The sequence below is a fragment of the Cervus elaphus genome, chromosome 26 (assembly GCF_910594005.1).
Source record: "Cervus elaphus chromosome 26, mCerEla1.1, whole genome shotgun sequence".
Classification (NCBI taxonomy): domain Eukaryota; kingdom Metazoa; phylum Chordata; class Mammalia; order Artiodactyla; family Cervidae; genus Cervus; species Cervus elaphus.
Genome location: NC_057840.1, coordinates 30,837,255 through 30,862,647, shown reverse-complemented (window position 1 = coordinate 30,862,647; position 25,393 = coordinate 30,837,255). Strand labels below are relative to the sequence as shown.

Genomic DNA, 25,393 nt, shown 5'->3' with positions numbered 1-25,393 from the left:
AATAAGTACATTTCCAGCAGAGTCTCTGACTGTGACCAAAACACAGTGGTAAAATATATTACAATATGTGGCTAAAAGAATTGTTATTTTTACCACAAAACAAGCAAGTCTAAAAACTCATACTGCTACATAAAGTATGTTTTTAATCTGTTTACTTTTTACATTGAAATAATTCAGAATGTGCCAATTTTTAAAGAATACGGGCAGTCGTATTTTAAAGTGAACAATGAAACACTGACAATAACTATAAAAATACTCTTTCTGTATGCTACTAATGCAACCAACAGTTCCTTTCATTTCCCTAAATTTGCTGGTTAAGCATTTCTTAGCGTAGAATCGTGAGAAGGCAGATTAATAAAGGAATGCAAATTTCCAGGCCTCATCCAGAATTCAAAGTCCTTCATAAACTATTCATAAAAAGTGAAACTGTTAGTTACTCAGTTGTATCCCACTCTGCAACTCCATGAACTGTCTTCCGCCAGGCTCCTCGGTCCATGGGATTCTCCAGGCAAGAATACTGGAGTATCCATTCCCTTCTCCAGGGGATCTTCCAGACCCAGGGATCAATCAAACACGGGTCTCCCACATTGCAGGGCAGATTCTTTACCATCTGATCCACCAGGGAAGCCACTCTAATAAAACTTTCATGGAGATTTTATATACATTACTTGTAGACCAAGAGTTAACACATCAGCTTGAGATCACTATCCCCAGAAATGGCAGCTTGCAGGATTAGCTCTCCTGGTTAACAACTGGTAACCTGACTTTCAGGACAGTGCCCACCACTCCCAGACTGAAAAGGGTGGCACACGGTGTCTGTACTACTTGTACAAACAATACGGTTTACGACCAATCTCTGTTTTCCTTCTGAGCGTCTGAAATTTTGGTACATGCTAACTGAAGCAGAGGGTGCGTATAGATTGACATCAATGCGAACCCTGGACATCCGGGTTCAGGTGAGCTGTCCTAGTAGAGGACATTTCATACATGTGGTAATAACTCCTTGCAAGAGGAATCAAGCATCTCCTGTGTGGCTCCACTGGAAGAAGACTGCTGGAAGCTTGAGCCTGGCTTCCTCTAGACTCCATCCCTTGTGCCTTTCCCTCTGCTGAGTTCACTTTGCATCCTTTTGCTGAGTCCTATGAGTATTCCCAGTGAATCAAACTTGGGGTCATTTGGGGGATTCTGAAGACAATACTTTAAGGTATAAAATTACCTTCTGTAGGGTGCCAAGTGTTCAATACATATTATATACAGATTAGCAATCTGCAGTTGATAATATTAAGATGACAAAAGTTCAAAATAAGTCTTACCTCACTTACAAAATTATCAACTTTCTGGACTATTGGAGAAAAATTACTCAGAAGATTTTGTAACTTTCATTTTCTGAAAGCTCAAATTTACAATCTCAACTGCAAATATAGTTATTCAAGATTTCATTCACCCAGTTGCTACAAATTATTTCTATATGTGTAAATATAGAAATTTTAAATTAAATTAAAATTTTAAATTCAAAATAGAACTCATCCTTGTCATCAAAAACAAACAAACCCAAACGCTAACTCAAAACAGTTTTCTGTCCATCACAATTTAGGTAGTGTTTAAAAGGGATCCATTCTTACCATGTGGAGTTATGGTCTGCACAGGCTTTGCAGGGGATCTCACATTCCATATAGTCAAGGTGCCATCTGAATGACTGCAAATAAACTGTTTTCCTTCATGATGCCATGCAACGGAGTGGATAGCCTACAGAAGAGGGGTAAAGAATTCCACCTTTAAAAACAAAAACTTATTTAAACACCAAGTTGTTCATAATTGGAACTGGAATTAATTTTTCATATTAACTTTTTTCTTATTTCCCAAGCTGAAGTCCATATGTTAACATTAAATTCCCATAACTTAATTGTCCTGCCAAAAAAATGAGATTTAATTTGGTTCTAACACTCTTTTAACTTTCAAAATTTTATTTACTCCTTAAGGGAGCATGATAAAAATATAATAGTGATTATGTATTATTGACAAGTTCAAGAAAACAGAATGCATTCTTGTAGTTTCTTAGAATAAACAATAACTAAACATAAATTACCAAGTAATTATAAAATCAATAGCCTACTGGAAAAACTAGTTCCATTGACTGTTCAGAACAAATTTTATAAATTAACTAAAATTCTAGGAGACAAGAATGCAGATTTAGAATTAAGACTGACTGAAAATACCTCATATTGAACTTCAAGACAGGTGACAAAAATCTATAAGGCATGCAAAGAAACCAGGAAATACGATGCAAAGTGAGAATAAAATGTAGTCAATAGAAACAGACTCAGAAATGATACCTATGAGAGAATTAGCAGACAAGGATATTAAAACAAATATTTTAAACAGACTCCACATGCTCTAAAAGGTAAGTGAAAACACGAAAATGTTGAGGAAAGACATACAAGCCTTCAAAAACACAAGTGGAATTTCTAGAGATGAAAAATGTCTAAGATGAAAAATTGTCTCTGGATGAGTTTGCCAACAGATTTGATACAGCAGAATTTCAGAAAGCGTGATTAACTTGAAGACACACAGCAGCAGAAACTACTCAATGTGGAAGATGGGCAAAGAATAAGCAGAACATCAGAGAACTGTGGTACAACTTCAAGAAGACTAATATGTGTGTCATAGGAGTCTCAGGAGGGAGCCTATGGACGGAAAATATATTGGAAGAAATAATGACCCAAAGTCTCCCAAATCTGATGAAAACTTTCAACTCTATAAACTTCTAGAATACATAGATATCTTAGAAATTCAATGAACTCAATGCAGAAGAAACTTGAAGAAAACTACATAAACGTACATCATATTTCAATTGCTTAAAACTGGAACTTTAATGATAAGAGATTCTTAAAAGCAACCAGATGGTGGGGACAGGGAGGGGATCAGGTTAAACGGAGAAAAGCAGAGATTAAGATGACAGCAGATAGCTCCTTAGAAACAATGCAAGAATGCAGTTGAATAATACCTTTACAGTTCTGAGAGAAAAAACCGTCAACCCAGGATTATATCCATCAAAGATATCTTCTCAAAAACAGAGGTAAAATAAACACATTTACACACATAAAGGACTCAAAGAAGACATCATTTGCAGATTTTCACTATAAGACATGTTACAAGAAGTCCTTCATGCAGAAGGTAAATGATATGAGATGGAAATGTGGCTCTACTCAAAGGAATGAAGAATACCAGAATGGCAGATATGTAGGTATATATTAATTATACTCTTATTTTTTATCAAATGTCTCTAGGAGAACAGTCTGATAAGTCAGGACATTAGCTTTAAAGAAACTCTCTGTTTTTGGCTGTGCTGGTCTCTGCTGCGGTGCAGGCTTTTCTCTGGTTGCGGTGCGCCGCCTTCTCACTGCAGTGGCTTCTCTTGTTGCAGAGCATGAGATCCTAGGGTGTGCAGGTTTCAGCATTTGCAGCTCCCAGGCTCTGGAGCACAAGCTCAGTAAGTTGTGGGGCAAGGGCTTAATTGCTTCACTCACGTGTGAATCTTCCCAGATCAGGGACCAAACCCATGTCTCCTGCATTGGCAGGCAGATTCTTTACCACTGAGCCACGAGGGAAGCCCAATTATACTCTTTTAAATACTTTTCACTTTTTCTTCTGGTATGTAGTTAAAAATATTACTTGGAAACAGCCTGGACTTTTTAAGACTTGCTTAAGCTCTGTTAGGCTAGCTAAGCCAGTCTTTAATGCAGGGCTAGTCTGTCCCTACGACAAGGCCAATACCTTTTTGAGTATGCTTCGTGATGCCCTGTCCATTACAAGCATTCTCTGTTCTGTTGGGAATGTGACCTATTCTTAGTCCTGTGTGTGCTATGAGAATTGTTTTACCTACTCCTTTCCAATGGATCTATTCTAAACCTCACACTCATGTGCTAATCATTATTCAGTTCAACTTAAGACTAAGGTAAAGGGCTCCTTGTGGATTTTTAAAACTCTCTCACAAGGCAGGTCCCTATATTCTGCTACCTTGTCTTATCAGTTATGGATATCTTTCCTCATTTCCCAATTCTGTTTCCTCAATTCAGGGAGACTGCTGGGTTTAATGTAGGTTCCCCCTTGCCCACCTCCCTTCATGGAATGAGACCTGGAAAATCTCTCCAGACCATAAGCTAATGCAATTGAAAGGCTCACCTTTTCCCCCTAAGGAATCCCTGTTCTATACTGTTAATTTCTATAAACTGTTCTTACATATATTTTCCCAGTGTGTTTGTTTAAACTAAGAGGGTAAATTCCCTGTGATTCAATAGTGGCTAAAGCCAAGAAAACTATTTAAATTACAAAAGCAAAATAAAAAAAGTCAAATATCCTTAAAATATGCTTTCATTTTGACACAAGAAACAGTTCTACAGGCCAAAGCTTCCAGAGAAATGACAAGAACTCTTTATTAAAAATACTCTCTTAAAATAATTTTAAGATCTTGACTGGTAAATGACAGAGTATTTACTAACCAAAAGGCTTTAAAAAAAAAAAAAGTATACAGTTATGGAAACAAACAAAATTCTCTTTCGGTCAAGCTTATAAAGATAATATGCAGACATTTACAAAGTATTCCTAGTTTTGCTATAGTTACTCAATGTAATCTGTTTGACTAACTGAAATCATCAATATGAACACATGACATTTCTTAAAAATAAACCAAAAAAAACACTTACACATTTCCTAGATCTATTCTCCGAATTAAAAATTGTGAACACTCCTGGTACCCAAATTATGGTCACCAGACACCATTTCTCACCGAAAGAACCCAGTTTCAAGGAAAAAGATACTCTAAATTTGGGACAGAAATATTCAAGTTTAATAGGTATGCTTTATTATAACAGATGGCAAGGAAGCTAGCTAAGACTATTATCAAAGGACTTAGGAAACAAATGGAAGAGATTCACTGATGAAAGATGGGACAATTTGAAAATCAATAAGGCTAATAACTTTAGTGTACTGAAGCATATGAAATAATGTTTAAATCTTTTAGTACACAGTGAAATGGGAAACAAGATCAAAATGCTTATCATTAAGATTACTACAGAACAGCCCCTTTTACTGAAATAAGAAGAAATAAGCATTTATCCTGCCTTTCCTATCCAAATTGTACAACTACATAATCAAAAGAGCAGGTGAGAAGCTTCTCTTTACATAAGTATCCCAGATATTCGATAGAGAAGGAATTATAAAATTAGAACTTCTCTACTGTGCAAAAACTACGTGGTAATGGATTTAGGCCTTGAACATAACTGATTGCTAATATCACAGACACTAATGTTCAATCTGGGAGAAGAGCATCAGCATCATCTAAGAAGTAGTCCTGCTAAAAACAAAACCAAAAAATGAACCTAAATTTGGTCATCTCAGTAAACCATCCAACTTATAGGAAATCTGAAGGCAATAAAAATCTTTTTTTTATTAATCACAATCTTTATTTGGATCTAAAGCAAGAAAGCTATAAATATTTCCAGTACACTATCATTTGTATAAAATAAAAAGCTAGCACACATTTGTTAATTTGTTTGTAAATGCAGAAAATACCTCTGGAAGAATACGTGAGAAACTAACATTGGGATGAGGTAAGGGAATTGGATGGCCAAATGACAGGAGCCGGAAAGATCATTTTTGTATCTTTTGAGCTATGTGAATATATTATATGATACATGTGCAAAAATTTGTGTGTTACAGTAACTACAAAGATTGCCTAAAGTCATTAATTAAAGAAGTCTTAGAGAAGCCATTCTGAACTGGAGAAATGACAAAAATAATGTTATTACCTCATCGTAGGTGTATCTATAGTCGGCTTTCTTTGACTTGAGGTCCCATAACACTACTGTTCCAGATTCAAAGCCAATCAAAAGCTGTAATAAAAGAAAATGCTACATTACCTAGGATTGACATTAATCATATGAAACATTTACTTGCTGACAATAAAGATAACTATCATTATTCATACGCTTTGGGTACAAAATTATAGCATCATTAAACATCTGCATTGCTAATCGCTAATTACATGGATGACATATGCAAATACTGCATTGCATATTTATATGCCTTTGACTTCAACATACATCATACAATTGACTACTGAAAATGAAAACAGTACCATTTTGAAGTCCAGAGTGCACATTTCCATTCATTAATGTACTAATAAAAATGAAAATTTACATGTGCTTTAAAGTTTACAAACTTCTCTAATTTAACACACTATCAGGCAGTATCATTTATTCATCTACTGATTAGTTCCAAATTATATCTAGCCTAGACCTCTCTTGTGAGATTCAGACTTATAATTCCAATGGTCACATGTTCACATATTTATTCCACAAGAACCTCAAAGCAAATATATCCATAAGTGAATTCATTACTTTCTTCCCTACTGTCTTTTTCTTCTATTTCCTGTTACAGAGGCTTTCTCAGTATTTTTAAAAATATTTTTTAAGAGGCTCAAGTAAAAACTTTGGCATCAACCTCAATCCTAGTGTCTCTCCCACCAGGTAAAATCATCAAGTAATTTAAAAATTACACTCATACAATTTATTTTTTTCCACTTCCAATACATCTCTCCTGGTTCAATACACAAAGATCTCTTTTCTCGCTTCTGGTCTCTCTGACTTGCTAGTCTTGTTCCTTATTTACTTCATTCCATATCGTAGCTAGAGTGATAGTTCTAAAATACAAGTCTGATCATGTAATGTATGCTTTTATTTAAAACTTTTTAATGCCTTATGCTTATTTTTAGGATCAAGTCCAAAGTTTACAATCTGACCTACAAGATATATCATGGTCTGACCTCTGCTTAACCCCTCAGCTTCATGCTGTTCCACATTCCTATCACCCAATGCATTCCAGTGTATCTTTCAGGTCATGCTCTCTTACCTCTACATGCTGTCTCTTACCTTTACACACAGCCTCTGCACATGCTGGCATCCTAACTGGACCACTTCATCTGAAGTCATCCTTTTTGCCTGACTAATCCTACTAATCCTTCAGGTCATTTTAGCTATCACTTCCTCCTGGAAGCCTTCCTTGACCTACCAAATGTAAGTCAGCGCCCTTCTTATTTGCTCCAACAGCAACTTGTACATTTTTTAGCCTGAAAGGTCACTCTACAATTTAATAATGTCCTTTTCTTTATCTGAATTCTCTTGCAGACTATAACATTGGTTTATTTAACAAGAATTGGTTTTATCTTGTTTACTACTATACTTCTAACATAAGACAGACCGTCTGATATGACATAGGTATTTAATCCATTTTTTGTGAATAAATTAAGTTCCAAAATGAAATCCATGTTCTTGCCTCACAAACTGCCTACTGTCTACACTTGCATTTTATAAATCTTAGTGTTTTGTCTGCTTGTAACCTCCTCCCTTTTTATCCACTTTTGGTGTTGCTTCCTTGGGTAAGCCTACCCAGTTCCTCTGGACAAAGATGCTCCTTCTCCTATATTAATACATGCATTTTCATCTCTAGTCTCTACAGACATCTCTAGTATCTAATATACTCTCTAACACACAGTAGATGTTCAATAAATATTTGTTTAATAAGTACATGAATAATCAGCAACTAGCCAATAATCATTCACATAATCTGGAGATATGAACGAATTTGGAGGCAGGCCCAGTAATTTTCACTAAATAGTAACTTAGTGTATTTCAGTATATAAGGGGCACTCAGAAGACCAAGTCAGAAACTAACAAAACAGATTTACATCTTGGGAGGAAGTATAGCTAATTTTCCTAACATAAACTCTCCTTTCCTTGACCATCTGTAATACATACTCCTTCTGGGAAAAAACTGGTATTTGTTTCCTTTACCCTTTTTAGTCCTTCTAAGCATCCTGGACATGTGTATGGCATTTTCTGATGGGGGACATAAGAGAGGAACTTCAGGAATAAGGAAAGAGATGGAAAAAGATAACAGTTAAGAATCAATGTATAGTGTGAATTTTATGTATAGTGTAAAACAATACTGGATTTTTCAGGACACAGGTAACTTACATTCTAGGCCCAGATCTACCAACAGTAATTATTCAACTTAAATATGTTACCCATCCAGACGTTAACAACGTAAGAGGATTATAGTAAACTTTAACCCCTCCAGCCAGCTCTACCTTCCTACAAATATCAGAAATCTGTGCCAACAAGTTAGACTTTAACCCCTGTAATCTCCTAAACAGTAAAAAATAGAAGAACTAAAGGATGTGGTACTTATGAACAGAAAATTCAAAGATTATTCCCACTAGAATCTATAACTCATAGAAATGTTAATTTTTTAACAGTACTGTTGATGAATTTTCTTTGAATTTTTCTCATAAAAAGCATTCATCAGGTATGCTGATACAAGCTCTTCACATTAATACGTGATCTAAATCTTACAAAAGAAATGTAGCATAATGGAGAGAGAGTACTCTGAGGTTGGAATCAGAGAAATCACTATTCAAAATCCCAGCTCCACCAATATCTAGCCTTGTACTTCTAGAATACGTAACTGGATCAAGTCTCTCCCTGATTATCTATAAAACAGGGAAAACAGCTCACTTAAGATTTGTTGGGAGGATCAAATAAAAATAGTGCACATAAAGTGGAAAGCAGGGCCCGACCACGTAGGGGTAATAAATGGTAGTTATTACTGTTATTGTTAAGTAAGGAATTTGACATGAACACTTAACTTTCTTTGGCCAGGGCCTGTGCTTAATGTGGCAGCATCATCTGCCATAAGGTTAGCTTTGGAAGAACACGTCCTATCACCTTACCTCTTTTTTCAGTGACACAATGTCAAAGAGATCTTTAGAAATAGGAATCAGTAGCGTGAAGGAAATTTTTCTATTAGAAACCAAAAGTTAGATAATATCATCTGTTCTAGCACCCTAATACTTAAAAATGTTTGAAAGAGATTAATTCTGGGAACTAAGGAGGACAATATAACGCCACATTTCAAAAAACGAGGATGACATAAATTTTTTCAATTAAGTACATACTGAACCAGGATTCCCAGGCAGTGCTAGTGGTAAAGAACCACCTGTGAATCCAAGAGACGTAAGAGACGTGGGTCCGATCCCTGGGTTGAGAAGATGCCCCAAAGAAGGAAATGGCAACCCATTCCAGATTTCTTGCCTGGAGAATCCCATGGACAGAGGAGCCTGGCGGGTTACAGTCCAAAGAGTCGTAAAGAGCCACATATGACTGAAGTGACTTAGCACAAACATATTGAACAGTTATTATTTTATTGTATGTTGAGTGCTATAGGAAATATAAACTTGCATAAATACTATCTTTGTGCTCAAGGAGTCCTTCAAGCTCAGGGGAGTTGAGATAACACATTTCTAATTCAAGGCAATATGCGGTAAATACTGTCCAACTTGCACAACTTAGGTGCTAATAAATTTAGAAGTGACAGAAAGAATTTTATGTCAGGATTATCAAGAAAGGTTATCATGAAAGATACGTTACTTTAATCTGAGCCTCAAGATGTGAGTAGGAATTTAGCAGAGAAAGAACAGTGAGAAGGAATTCTGAACAAAAGGTCTTCCATAAAGAAGTCATGGAGATAGTAAAGACCAGCTCACATGTGGGCAACAGTAACTATTGGCTTCAGCACAGTGTTCAGGTAAGGTTGTTCCCAAAGATAATGAAACCCAGGGTTATGTTTTACAGAAACACTGCTTTGTTTGTTTGACAATATAGAACGACTGAAAGCTTTGGGATAGGAGAACAAGATTAAAATGGCACTCCAGGAAGACTGACCCGGAGATGACTCAAGATTGGGTAGGAATGCCTTGAACTGCAGTGGTGGGAAGGAGACTGAATAGCAAAGAGACACTGCAGTGGAAGGACTGAAATGATTCAGTGACTGAGTCAGTGTAAAAGAAACGCAAGTTTCCAACTCTTCTACCAGGTCCCCTACCTAAGGCTGGCTTTCAGACAATTATCTTATACCAAAAATAAATAAGTGAAGATTCAGGTTACTGTAACTTGCTTCATGGAAAGTCTCTTTCAAAACATACAATGGCATGATTAAGTCAGCTCCAAACAGTATGTACAGCCATCCTTTTGTTTTCCCAGTGTCAAATAAGAGAACGGTGTTAAAACAACATAGAGACATCACCACTCCCAGTAATTAAGGAAAGGAAAAACCTGAGTAAACTGCTTCACAAAATTCAGAAGTTTCATTTCACTGATTTCTGGTAGTGATTAACTTCCTGGTACTTATGCAAACTAATTATAATGAAACTTTATAAGTAGAAAAAACATAATTAAATAGAACTGAGACTGGTTTAAATTACGAAACAGAGATTCATGGAAATGAAAATTTTACTGTTTCTTTTTTTAGTGTATTAAAGAACCTAAACTAAATTGTATTGCTTTTCAGGGTATTAACCTAAATTAACAACAGCTAGGTAATGACTGCATGGAACTGGTTTCGAGTATAAAAAAATATTATTTTCAAAAATACCTATTAACATGAGCCTTTGGTTAATATTAACTTTGGTTAATAAAATAAAAACACCAAAGTCTTTGACTGCGTGGACCACAACAAACTGTAGAAAATTCTTAAGGAAAATAGCAGACCACCTTACCTGCCTCCTGAGAAATGCGTATGCAGGTCAAAAAGCAACAGTTAGAACTGGACAGGGAACAACAGACTGGTTCCAAATCAGGAAAGGAGTATGTCAACGTTGTATACTGTCACCCTGCTTATTTAACTTATATGCAGAGTATATCATGCAAAATGCCTGGCTGGATGAAGCACAAGCTGGAATCAAGATTACTGGGAGAAATATCAATAACCTCAGATATGCAGATGACACCACCTTTATGGTAGAAAGGAAGAGGAACTCAAGAGCCTCTTGATGAAAGTGAAAAGAGGAGAGTGAAAAAGTTGGCTTAAAACTCAACATTCAAAAAACTCAGATCATGGCACCTGGTCCCATCACTTCACGGCAAATAGATGGGGAAAACAGTGAGAGACTTTATTTTGGGGGGCTTCAAAATCACTGCAGATAGTGACTACAGCCATGAAATTAAAAGACACTCACTCCTTGGAAGAAAAGCTATGACAAACCTAGACAGCATATAAAAAAGCAGAGACAGTACTTTGCCAACAAAGGTCCGTCTAGTCAAAGCTATGGTTTTTCCAGTAGTCATGTGTGGATGTGAGAGTTGGACCACAGAGAAAGTTGAGTGCTGAAGAATTGATGCTTTTGAATTGTGATGTTGGAGAAGACTCTTGAGAATCCCTTGGACTGCAAGGAGATCCAACCAGTCCATCCGAAAGGAGATCAGTCCTGAATATTCATTGGAAGGACTGATGTTGAAGCTGAAACTCCAATACTTTGGCCATCTGATGCAAAGAACTGACTCATTGGAAAAGACTCTGATGCTGGGAAAGATTGGAGGCAGGAGAAGGGGACGACAGAGGATGAGATGGTTGGATGGCATCACTGACTCAATGGACATGAGCTTGAGCAAGCGCCAAGAGTTGGTGATGGACAGGTAAGCCTGGCGTGCTGCAGTCCATGGGGTTGCAAAGAGTTGGACATGACTGAGTGAGTGAAGTGAACTGATTAACCTGAGATTTTTATGAAGAAAAATTTAGGAGAGAGAGGTGTTATGTAGTAAGTATTATAAAAATTGTATAACTACAAAGTATAAAAAAGAATTCAAAATCAGAAGAAAATAGGTTTTCTCCGGATTATCAGAGAATCAGGGGAATTATTACAAATAAGCAAAAAACAAGTTAATAAGCTTTAATTGTATTTATTAAATTTTACTTGTTTTAGGGTTTTCTTCTTTAAAATGTAAGTGATTTTAATTCTTTCACTTGTTCCTTATAATCTATAAAAAAGCAATTGTTTATATGATATACAACCTTTGTTAGCAATCTCAAATTTGCAGAGTAACTGTGATTCCAGAATAGTTTGAATACTTAAAAAATACTGGAATTCATGCATTTAAATAATAAATATATTTATTTGAAACAATCTACCTTTCCTTCATCCATTGGATTATCACTTATATGGACAACAGGCCCTGGGTGAGATTTAGATGACCTGAAAGAAAAAAAGTTAAGATTTTTTTTTCTCAACCAAAAATTGCATACAACTACACATTCATTACAACAGAAATAATGACTGTAAAATCAGGATATATCTACAAGGGTTGAAAACATTTCAGTAAATGATTGCTATTTTTATTTTACTCAATTCTAGCCTCCAATTGGGGTATGTCATTCAATTCTACAGTTCATATCAAAAATAAGAAAAGTTGCATTATGCTTGAAAAAAAAAAGTTCCATTAATATTTACTCAGAGAAAAAGAAGTCATACAGGTAAGAATGCAGCTGAACTGAGGCCTACGGAGTAGAAACAGATATGCAATATTTGCTCAAACTCACAATTCAATGGCTTTATTCCACATAATGACGTAGCCTGAGAGTGTGAAGGACTCCACGTTGACAATATGTATGTTACCTCGTTCAGTGCCCACATAGAGCCACTTACTCTGGAAAGGCAGATGGCAAAATGTAACCCTGCAAAACAAAATATATCCAAAGGAAATGAGAAAAATACCTGGTAAATTTTATTAACTGTGTCAGAGAAGTAATACTCATATATACAATTTAGGAAACAAAAAAGATACAACCATCATATTTACCTCACTGCAGTTAATATTCAATTATACTAATTCTATGTTAATGTCAAATATAAGTCATTACAAAAATAAATAGCATAACAGAGAAAAGATGAGTTTTGACATTAGTGTGTGTTTCATATCTGGCTATTTCAAATCCACTGTGTTACTTCAGGCACATCACAAACTGAATCTGTGAAGCCACAAACTGAGTCTAACACTCATCACTTCTGGGCACTATCATATTCCTCAGAAGTTATTAAACACACGAATCCATCTCAAAACCTGTGCTGACTATTCCTTTCATGCAAAATGCTCCTCCTGCTCACAATTTTCTTCTGCTCAAGATCCAGTTAAAATACCATCTTCATTCAAATCGATATCCCAATACTTCTGTATCTCTATCTGGCTTGCCTTATAAAAGTCTACCTTTCTCACTGACTTGTAAGCCTCTGGAGGGCAAAGATCCTCTGTACTCAGGCTTAAATAATGACATTGGAATATGTTCAAACGATCTCTTTCCGATGATGTAAGAGATCTTCGTTGACACATTATAAAAATTTATAGGCATGAATTAAAGTTTATAATCATTCAAACAATTTCAAACATTTTCTATATAAGCTCAATTGATTACAAGGTAAAGAATGGAACCTACCTTGTCCTTTTTGTAGAACTTATTTTTAGTAAAAACATAGTATGTTATGAAACCGTATAAACTCATTTTTTTCAGACAATGTGTTTTCTCTCAAAATATACTATTTAAGATTTTAATGGAATAGCCCTTCAAATAGTATACAATGAAGATAATCACTGCTGAACTCTTTAACTGACACTAAGCATTAGACAAGATATAACATACCAAACATATGTTATTCCTATTAACATAATTTCATCACACAGAAATTTCAAGATGAAAACACTTCAAATACATGCAACTCATGGTCTCACTATTTCCCAAAGGTTAACAGATAATTACTTAAGGTTCATCATCTATATTTTTTGTTAAGTGTTTTATATGACAGCATGTCATCTTTCCAAAGGATTTATGTGTTAATTGAACAAAGCAAAGAAACGACTACTGAATCAAAAAAACACAGCATCTTATTACTTTTTGGGCTTCCCTGGTGGCTCAGATAGTAAAGAATCTGCCTGCAATGTTGGAGACCCGGGTTTGATCCCTGGGTTGGAGAGGTCCCCTGGAGGAGGGTATAGCAACCCACTCCAGTATTCTTGCCTGGAGAATCCCATGAACAGAGGACCCTGGTGGATTCCAGTCCATGGTGTTTCCAAGAGTCGGACATGACTGAGCAACTAAGCAGATACACCTTACTCCACAAGGCAGTAAGTCCACAGTACTTTTACAAAAACTTAGGACTACATAGGGTTCAGAATTTTCCACATTTTAGAAAGGTACATAATGAGTATTTTGTGTATTACCTAGTATGGTGGTGTGTTAGTTGCTCAGTCGTGTCCAACTCTTTGTGACCCCATAGGGTATAGCCCACTAGGCTCCTCTGTCCAAGGGACTTCCCAGGCAAGAATACTGGAGTGGGTTGCCATTTCCTTCTCTAGAGTATATTCCTGAGTATGGTAGTGTGTGGGTGCTAAGTCATTTAGTCGTGTCTGACTCTTTGCGACCCTATAGACTGTAGTCTGCCAGGCTTCTCTGTTCATGGGATTCTCCGGGAAAGAACACTGGAGTGGGGTTGCCATGCCCTTCTCCAGGGGATCTTCCTGACCGAGGGATTGAACCCATGTCTCTTACATATCCTGCTCTGGCAGGCAGCTTCTTTATGCGCTAACATTTGGTGAACGCACTGATTATTTTTGAGGAATAATTTCTGGCAATTGCGTTTACTTGAGACATAATCATCATATAAAAGTAGTTTTGGGTGTACAACATAACACTTCAACATATGTATATATTATGCAATGATTACCACAATAAATCTAGTTATCATCCATAGGTACAGGTATAGTAAAAAATTTTTTTCTGTGATGCGGACGTTTAGTACCTACTCTCTCCAAAAAGTTCAAATATATAACACAGTGTTATTACCTATAATCACGGGTGGTTTCTTAAAAAGCTAAATGTACACCCACCATATGAACTGCCCTTGCCATTCCTAGGTATTTAAATCAGAAGAAAGAAAGCGTATGTACAGGTCTACACAAGACCTGTACACAAACTTTCAGAGTGACTTTGCAAGAGCCCTAAAGTGGAAATAAACCAAAGGTCCTTCAACAGGTAAATGAACAAACTTATATACTTAGAATAGTATTTTATGTGTTATGTACTTAGAATATTATTCAGTAGTAAATAAAAATAAACCATATATGCAACAATACCAATTAATCTCAAAGTACTGAAGATGAGGGAAAACCAGACAAAAAGGATATATTACATGGTTCTGCATACAATGTATATGCAATAGAAAAATGCAAACTAATCTACTGTAACAGAAAACAAGTCAGAGCTTGCCTGGAATTGTGGGGTAGGGACCAGCAACAGAAGATGGGAGGGATTACCACAGGCAACATTCTGAGATGATGGGCAGGTTCATTATCTTGATTATGGTGACAGTTTCATGGGTGCACATATGTGTCAAAACTTATCAAACTGAACACTTTAAATGTGTGCAGTTTACTATATGTCCATTATACCTAAATCAAGCTTTATAAAAATTTTTTTCAGAGCTGTGTGGTTTTAGGAATTATGAAAACAAGATTGTCACTCTACTACTTAGGCAACAAGCTCTGGAGTTAAACTGCCTTGATTTAACTTCCAGCTCCAATACTCACTAGCATGACCTTCAGGAACCCATTCAATCTCTCAGAGCTTCAGTTTCTAAGCAGCAGAGCCTCAGTGACCGAGGATCAAATAGACAAAGCACAGGAGATGCTTAAAATGGGGCCTTGACATACGTAAGTGCTCAATAAATGTTAGCTAATTATTATGAAAAACTAAATGCTACTCTACTAATTAGAAGGTATAGGCAAATTTTAACAACATGAAGAAAATAAATCACACGAATAGCATGCCATGTACAAAATGAACAATGCATTTAATATCATAAACTATCTCATGTGAAATGTGCCCTAAAGTGAAACATGAGTACAGCCGAAACATTCTGAAAATTCAAAAATAATTTCAAAATAAATAAGCCAAAATCATAAGTTGGACTTAAAAAAAAAAAAACAAAAACAGAAATATCCAACTTCCTGATCTGTACTTTTTTGCCATTTTCCATTACTCTTCAAAAAAGGAGTAGTTACTGGCTTAATACAATTACATGATCCACCTTTGATTTTAATACTAACAACATCATTTAAGTAATATGTTTACAAAGTTTAAACTTATCTCCTTAAGAGTAGAGATTTTGGATATATGATACAATGTTTTCTGTTCCTACCACAGCAACACCATACTACAGGTGTTTCTCAAATATTTAAAGAAATGAAGTCAGAACAAATTCTTTACTGTTCAGAAAAAAATCTAGAGTTTTTCCCTAGACTCACTTTTTCAATATTAGTTACCATAGTAAGGTTTTTTTTTCCTCCAGTCAACTATAAAACCAACTTACATTGCTGGGAAATTTTAAGCATCTTTATTTTTTAATCTTTATCCTACTTAATGCTTAACATTTTATGAAAGAACTTAAAATGTTTACTTACTGATCTGGCACAAAGACTTTAATATTATCCCTGGAATGAGTCTTGTATACTTAAAAACAATATGAACCATAAGGGTATATATATTTGTACAATGCCCCACCAAATTTAAAACTTACTCTGTTCCAAAACTACCATGATTATTTAAGTCAATTGAGAAGGGGGAAAGTCAAATTTTTTTAAATCACAATTAACTTGATAATGTCTTAACTAGCAAATTTTCACAAACATGTTGGATTAGGAATATAATGAGAAAAATAAAATTCCATGTTGCAATCAAACAAAACAATACCACGCCAGTGCTTTAGGGAAAGGCCAAAAGAAATTAAGGTTCCCTGAAATGCACTACTAAAATGAAGCAAGTCTATCAACATGCTTTACGAAGAAATGCAAGATTCTAAAGTTTGGGGCAATTTAATCAGTAGGTTACCAAAATATGAAGTTTGTGGTTAACACAAACTAGACTTGACTTACTATAATGAGCTCAGTTCAGTTCACTTCAGTCGCTCAGTCGTGTCCAACTCCTTGCAACCCCATGAATCGCAGCACGCCAGGCCTCCCTGTCCATCACCAACTCCCGGAGTTTACTCAAACTCATGTCTATCGAGTCGGTGATGCCATCCAGCCATCTCATCCTCTGTCGTCCCCTTCTCCTCCTGCCCTCAATCCCTCCCAGCATCAGGGCCTTTTCCAATGAGTCAGCTCTTCGCATGAGGTGGCCAAAGTATTGGAGTTTCAGCTTCAGCATCAGTCCTTCCAATGAACACCCAGGACTGATCTCCTTTAGGATGGACTGGTTGGACCTCCTTGCAGTCCAAGGGACTCTCAAGAGTCTTCTCCAACACCACAGTTCAAAAGCATCAATTCTTCAGCGCTCAACTTTCTCTATGGTCCAACTCTCACATCCACACATGACTACTGGAAAAACCATAGATTTGACTAGACGGACCTTTGTTGGCAAAGTAATGTCTCTGCTTTTTAATATGCTGTCTAGGTTGGTCATAACTTTCCTTCCAAGGAGCAAACGTCTTTTAATTTCATAGCTGCAGCCACCATCTGCAGTGATTTTGGAGCCCCCCAAAATAAAGTCTGACACTGTTTCCCCATCTATTTGCCGTGAAGTGATGGGACCAGGTGCCATGATCTTAGTTATATGAATGTTGAGTTTTAAGCCAACTTTTTCACTCTTCTTTCACTATCATCAAGAGGCTTTTTAGTTCCTCTTCACTTTCTGCCATAAGAGTGGTATCATCTGCATATCTGAGGTTATTGATATTTCTCCCAGCAATCTTGATTCCAGCTTGTGCTTCTTCCAGCCCAGCGTTTCTCATGATGTACTCTGCATATAAGTTAAATATGCAGGGTGACAATATACAGCCTTAACATACTCCTTTTCCTATTTGGAACCAGTCTGTTGTTCCATGTCCAGTTCTAACTGTTGCTTCCTGACCTGCATACAGGTTTCTCAAGAGGCAGGTCAGGTGGTCTGGTATTCCCATCTCTTTCAGAATTTTCCATAGTTTATTGTGATTCACACAATCAAATGCTTTGGCATAGTCAACATAACAGAAATAGATGTTCTTCTGTAACTCTCTTGTTTTTTCAACGATCCAGCAGATGTTGGCAATTTGATCTCTGGTTCCTCTGCCTTTTCTAAAACCAGCTTGAACATCTTGAAGTTAACAGTTCACATATTGCTGAAGCCTGGCTTGGGGCTAGTGTCCTTTAAATTTGTTATACAAACATGACCTTATTTCCTTGTTACAAAGTAAGAATCTTAGTCTTCTCTGCTGGAAATTAAGATATATAGCTAAGGAAGCTTTTTTCCAAATAATTAAATTGGTGAAAAATTATATTAATTGGTTACTTAAGAATAACATGTACTGGCATACTGAAAACTATACACACATATTATGTACTTGTCTGATATGTACATTTAGAGAGAGATTTTTGTTATTTAATGAATCTAAGAAAGCAATGAAAAAGGTCAGTTTTCATTCCAATCCCAAAGAAAGGCAATGCCAAAGAATGCTAACTACTGCACAATTATACTCATCTCGCACACTAGCAAAGTAAACCTCAAAATTCTCCAAGCCAGGCTTCAACATGAATTTCCAGATGTTCAAGCTGGATTTAGAAAAGGCAGGGGAACAAGAGATCAAACTGCCAACACCCACTGGATCATCGAAAAAGCAAGGAAATTTCAGAAAAACATCTGCTACTGCTTTATTGATTACGCCAAAGCCTTTGACTGTGTAGGTCACAACAAACTGGAAAATTCTTTAAGAGATGGGAATACCAGACCACCTTACCTGCCTCCTAGAAATCTGTATGCAGGTCAAGAAGCAACAGTTAGAACTGGACATGGAACAACAGACTGGTTCCAAACAGGAAAAGGAGTACATCAACACTGTTTGTTGTCACCCTGCTTATATAATATGCTGAGTACATCATGCAAAATGCTGGGCTGGATGAAGCACAAACTGGAATCAAGATTGCCAGGAGAAATATCAATAACCTCAGATATGCAGACGACACCACCCTTATGGCAGAAAGAGAAGAGGAACTAAACAGCCTCTTGATGAAAGTGAAAGGAGAGTGAAAAAGTTGGCTTAAAGCTCAACATTCAGAAAACTAAGATCATGGCATCTGGTCCCATCACTTCATGGGAAATAATAGATGGGGAAACAGTGGAAACAGTGACAGACTTTATTTTCTTGGGCTCCAAAATCACTGCACATGGTTGACTGCAGTCATGAAATTAAAAGACGCTCACTCCTTGGAAGGAAAGCTATGACTAACCTAGATAGAGTATATTAAAAAGCAGAGACATTACTTTGCCAACAAAGGTCCATCTAGTCAAAGCTATGGTTTTTCCAGTAGTCATGTATGGATGTGAGCACTGGACCATGAAGAAAGTTGAGTGCTAAAAAATTGATGCTTTTGAACTGTGGTGTTGGAGAAGACTCTTGAGAGTCCTGTGGACTGCAAGGAGATCCAAAAGGAATCCATTCTAAAGGAAATCAGTCCTGAATATTCACTGGAAGGACTGATGCTGAAGCTCCAATACTTTGGCCACCTGAAGTGAAGAAATGACTCACTGGAAAAGACCTTGATGCTGGGAAAGATTGAAGGGGGAGGAGAAGTGGATGACAGAGGATGAGATGACTGGATGGCATCACCGATTCGATGGACATGAGTTTGAGCAACTGCCAGGAGTTGGTGATGGATAGGGAAGCGTGGCGTGGTGCAGTCCATGGAGTTGCAAAGAGTTGGACACGACTGAGTGACTGGACTGAAGAAAGCAATCCATGATGGAAATCTAATTTTTTTCAGTAGAAGTAGTCATGAAACAAAGGGGACTGAACAATCATTTCAAAAGAGTTCAGATCAAAGATGTGAAAAATGCTGGAAATAAGGTTTCAACAATGAACCAAATATCACATATGGAAAATACGACAGAGATAGCTCCAGAAGATCTCATCTCCACCCACCATTCGCGCTCTTGCATAGTCTCCCCAACACTAACGCTAGGATTGGTAATGTGACTTGCAGTGCGCAATGGAACATTAGCTGTTGTGCCACAAGCGGAGATGGAAAAGCACTTGCACATTAGGGCTTCCCTCTTCCTTACACTTTTGGAACCCAGATGCCATGTGATTAAATCCAGAAGAACCTTTTGGAGACAATGGCCCAGTCCATAGCAAGCATCAACCATCAGACATGTGAATAAGGCAAGCCTAGGTCACCCACGTCAGTAGAGCAACCACATGAGTGTGGTACATCGACTGCAGGAGAAAACGACTCCTGCTAAGACCAACACAAGTGGCTGATGCAGAGAATGGTACGCAAACAAAATGAGCATTATTTTAGGCTCTTAAATTTGGGGATGTTTTGATACACAGGAATAGATAATTGGTCTATTACATAATATAATCTATTCAACTAAAATTTTTAGTTGAAAATGAAGTCATAAAACATGGGCAAACCAATTCTTAAAGCTCTACAGTTATGTTAAAAAGGCCTCAGGAAAACTTTTTACGAATGTAAGTGTATTTATCATGAAGCTAAAACATTACCTGTGATTAAAATCAAATTCATAACTATTGCTTTTCATGTACTTTTATCATGAAGGTTTTTTATTTTCAGGTGATAAAGATTGTAATAAATGACAGTGACTTCAATTCTTACTAATACCAGGAGACCAAGTTAGGTTTATGTGCTGACATTATTAAGGGAAAAGGTTATACCAAAAACAATTTATAATAATACATATAGTTGAGACTACATGGAAAACATTAAAACTCAGTAAACACTAATAAGGTTATATAAGAATGGCATATTAACTTGAGGCTGAAAAGAAACTTTAAAACGAACAAGTTGAGCCAAAAAAATAAAAAGTGTGAATGAAACTAATACATTAGAAATACACAGATAATAAAGTTGAATTCCTGCAGTGTGTCACTAAATGGAGCTGTATTCTAACTCCCTATACTGAACTTACACATAAATGTATTTAATGTACACAAAGCATTACTGGGAACACAACAATTTTTATATTTGCTTGAAGAACTTTACAAAAATGTGCAATATGTTAACTGTTAGGGAGTGATACAAATATTCTATTCACTATTCTTAGCAGCAATCTGTCAAATACTATGTAGTCAATAAGCACTGTAAGGAAGATTTACTATTACCAGTTTTCTTTAACAGGAGAACACACACAGCCTCCTATATTGAAATTAACCACCCATAAAGAAGGGCATAATACACAGATAATTAGAACTTTACAATTTAATCCATAGAAAGAAATATGAGCCAATAAGCTCCTCTACATGCTTAGACCACCATTCCATCAGCCCAACATGACAAGAAATATGTCATCACTTTTACAGTCTTTGCAAATATTACACTGTCATGTACCTAATACTCAGCAAATATTCATTAAATGGACAAATGAACTATAAAAAGTTGTGAGAATTTATTAAGTTAGTTAACAAAACAATCAGATATTCTTGACTTACTCTTTCTCTAGCCTTGTGGCCTGGGCCTAATTTAAACCATTACCACTGACTGTTAAATCAATTCCAAGCTGCCCCAAGAGTTATCTTTTCAAAGCGAAGAGAGGTCACAGACACCATTATCTTGCTTGAAAGACTCTAATGGCTTCCTATCTCCTACCATGACGCTTCTTAGGCAATATTTACTGACACTTTGTGGTATAAATGTCCGAGAAAGGAGGTTATAGTCTGGATTTGGTCAACTGCTACTCAGCATCCTCTTCATATCCTCCTATAGGCCTTCTTGTCTTCGAAATGCTAGAAAGCTAAAACTTATATTTGCCAGACTGTCCTACAGCTGGAATTTCTAGATGATATTATGTTTCTATTAACTGAATGTGCTTAAGATTTGTGGGTAGAAGTGAGGCGAAGACCACTTTTCTGCTGCTGTTTCTGCTGACAAGAATGTTCACGGAAACCTGAGGTCTAAGAGGCACTAAGAGGGTTAAGAGTGGCGGAGACCAGGGGACTTCCCTGCTGGTCCAGTGGTTGACACTTTGCCTTCCAACGCGGAGGGTGCAGGTTCGATCCCTGATCGGGGAGCAAAGAGCCCATATGCCCCATGGCCAAGAAACCAGGACATAAACAACATACCTGAGATTTACATGGCAAGAGGCAGCTGTACGGCAGTAATAGTAAGTTCTAAAACTTAACAGTGTCAGCACACTTTCAAACATATTATGAACAGTTATATCCTTAAATTCCTTTATGCTGAAAATATCTACAGTGCTTTCTGTTCCTATGCTGAACCCTGGCTAATACAGCAAAGAGATGTACCTAATCAGCTACTTATCTATACGATAGTATAAAGTGACTAAAAGATACCTACTTAATAACATATCTTGTTCAGACAACATTATTCATTTAATGATTTAAAAGTTGGAAAAAGGTTGAAAATAACTTTCTTATAATTGCATACACGGCTTTTCAGGAAGTAGACTGTTCATCTTCCCAAAATTATCCTCTATGGACTATACACCTAACAATGTCTAACAAGATATAGTTCCTGAAACATGTGAAATTGCTTTATAAATCAGAACATCTGAACATAATGGAAATTGCCTTTCCCCTCTGTCATTGTAGAAAATTCCTAATAACCCTACAAATCTGTTCATATGGGCTCCTTTGTAATGCTTTATCTAAAATTCCCCAAACATGATGATACACCCCTTTTCTGGTTAATTTTAATCTTTATAATTTCATAAGAAAATTTCACTACATTTATATCACATTTTCCACTGCATTGTAATTAGGTATTCCATCTCCCTTAGACAATTATAACTTCCATGTCTCTCCAGAATTTATTATAGTATTTGCATGAGTCAGAATCTTAACCATTGTTTACCAAGTGAATTGATGCAAAAGAAAATAAAAAAGCAAATGTTATTTGATTTCTCTTAAATCAATTGTCCCTTATACTGTCCTGTTATTAGATGAAAATTTAAGTTTGCATTAATGAACATGGAAATGCTCAAATATTCTCAAAACAGCAGAGTCAGCTGAAAGCAATTTATAACTCTGTCCAAAGGACTTCTTTTCTATTTGTAGTCCCACATATCTTTTCTGATAAACTGTCACAGCTACTTTAAAAAAAAATCTTCATCATATCTGTAACACAGAAGTAAAATGTAATAAAAGTTTTGAAAAATAAGCCTCAGAGATCTTTGAAGGTCACTTTACATTTGTATTGATTTACTATATTCTTTATCAATTACATCTCAATTTTTACAAAACATTTAAGAACTTGGAAATATGTCCAAATAAATCATGCTATTAATAACCCTTCCTGTGAAATGAGATCTTAACATCATCAATGGATGTCAAAAAACTGAGCATCAGTAAGTAAAACAGTGACTATCAAATAGAAAACAGTATATGTCAACTACAGAAATAACAAACAACATCTGAAAAAAACTGTTCCTTGTTGTATGGAGGGTTTCTGGGTTTCTTATAGTTCTGTTTTTAATAGTATTACTCACCTTTAGGAATGAAGGTGTCAAAGTATTATTATATAACAAACAGTATGATAAACAAAAGCTATCTGGTACTCATGAGAAGAACCGGCTCATTGGAGAAGACCCTGATGCTGGGAAAGATTGAGGGCAGGAGGAGAAGGAGGTGACAGAGGATGAGATGGTTGGACGGCATCACCAACTCAATGGACAAGACTTTTAGGAAACTCTGGGAGATAGTGAAGGACAGGAAAGCATGGCATGCTGTAGCCCTTGGGGTAGCAAAAAGTTGGACACAACTTAATGAATGAACAACTCATGTGCAACTGTTAACTATACTTTTCCATTTCAATATTAGATTACTTAAACAGTAAAGGGCATACTCTAAATATCTTCCAGTCTATGGCTTGATTACTGAAGAAGTTTCTTTCTCTATATATATACACACACACACACAAAAGTGCATAAATATTATATAAATATATATATCTGCATACACATGTGCATAAATACTACTCTATTTGTACATTTATGTATTTATCTCAAATCATTTAATAGTTTTTTATTATGTTCATCTTCTCTAAAATGTACTCTCTCCGTAAGTCATAGTAATAGCCTGGAACAGCATATTGTTCCATATTTTTGCTCTATGTTCATAAAATACACACAAGACAACATGAATTTGGAGTGGGGAGGGAGTCATTGTTTTAAAAAAGAGTACTGTACAAATTGTTCTGAATTTCCCGTTCTTATCCATCAGTACCTGGTGAATGAGGTTTGACTTTTAACTTTATGGTAAGTGTGTTGTACAGAACTTTTAATCCTTTCATTTTTAGCTTGTGTTTTTTATTTATGCTATTTAAGGACACCTTGCTCAGGTCTTACAGATATTTCCTGTCATTCTCTTTCACGTTTTACATTTTCTTTGTTCATTTTGCATTTAGGTTTTTAACTGGCATGCAATTTATTTTAGTCATGAAGTAGGGACCACTTTTCCCCATTTAGATAAAAGCCATCACAGCATCTTTTGCTTACTGCAGCACCCTTTTTTTTTTTGCAATGACACCTTTGTCATATATTAAGCATGTGTGTATCTTTCTTTCTCTTCACATACAAATTTCTGGAGTCCATTTACTGTGTTTTGATTCATCTGTCTTCCCCTTGTAATTACTGAACCATTGTAATCTTTACTTTTATGATTTTTGATATTTAATAAATAAATCCCATTATCTCATTATTTCTTTTTCAAAACTGTCTTGGTTGCTCTGAGACTTTCTTTTTTCCAAATGTACTGCAGATCACCCTAAGTCCAATGAGCAACACTGCTAAAATTCTGATTCAAACAGTACTGAATTTATAGACATGGAGATGAGTGGCATTTTAAAACTTGAGTATTCCTTAGTGTGAAGCTTTCCATTTGTTAAAACTTTTCTTTTATTCCTGGAATAAAGTTTTTATTTTTGCTAGTGGTATTTCTATAAACATTGTAACCTTTGTTGCATGATCTGTGCTTTTTTTCCCTTTTTCCTTCCATTTACTTTCAAATTTTGTGTAATTATGTTTTAGGTTTATCTTTTATAAACAGTTTAACGGCTATATTTTGCTGTTTTTAAATCCAGTCTCAAAACCCCCAAATTTCAGTAGTTGACTTAGTTGAATACTAAATGATTCTGATTACTGATTTAGTTGAACCAATTTTTTTTCTTAAACATCTTTTTTCCTAAACATTTTATCTCTTTTCCTGACCCCTATTTATTTTCTTCATTTCCTTCTCTAATGGTTTTAATACTATATATTTTCTATTTTAGCAGTAACTCTTACACATTTAAGACACATTTAACTTCACAGCTTTCCAACAGTCTTAAAGATTGAGACTGGTACGGGCTTAGTGTCAGATAAGCATTAAATTTTTTGAGTTCATTCTGAGCTGACAGTGTTACAACACAGCTCATTAAGGTATTTCTAATTCTACTAGTTAGGCTGAACGGACTAACTCCTGACACAGATATTTTAACTCCACAAAATTTTTTTCACTTATGCCTCT

At 36.0% G+C, this 25,393-nt stretch overlaps 1 protein-coding gene across 4 annotated transcripts in view; it reads right to left on the bottom strand.

Moving 5' to 3' along the window:
• STXBP5 (syntaxin binding protein 5) overlaps positions 1–25,393 on the bottom strand; it is a 152,858-nt gene that overhangs the window by 93,902 nt on the left and 33,563 nt on the right. For all 4 annotated transcript variants that reach the window (XM_043887954.1, XM_043887955.1, XM_043887956.1 and 1 more), the window contains 4 exons: positions 12,430–12,564; positions 12,022–12,085; positions 5,808–5,891; positions 1,623–1,746 (listed from right to left, as the gene is read on the bottom strand). In XM_043887954.1, coding sequence (XP_043743889.1) covers positions 1,623–1,746; positions 5,808–5,891; positions 12,022–12,085; positions 12,430–12,564 — 407 coding nt within the window. The remainder of the gene's footprint in view (positions 1–1,622; positions 1,747–5,807; positions 5,892–12,021; positions 12,086–12,429; positions 12,565–25,393) is intronic.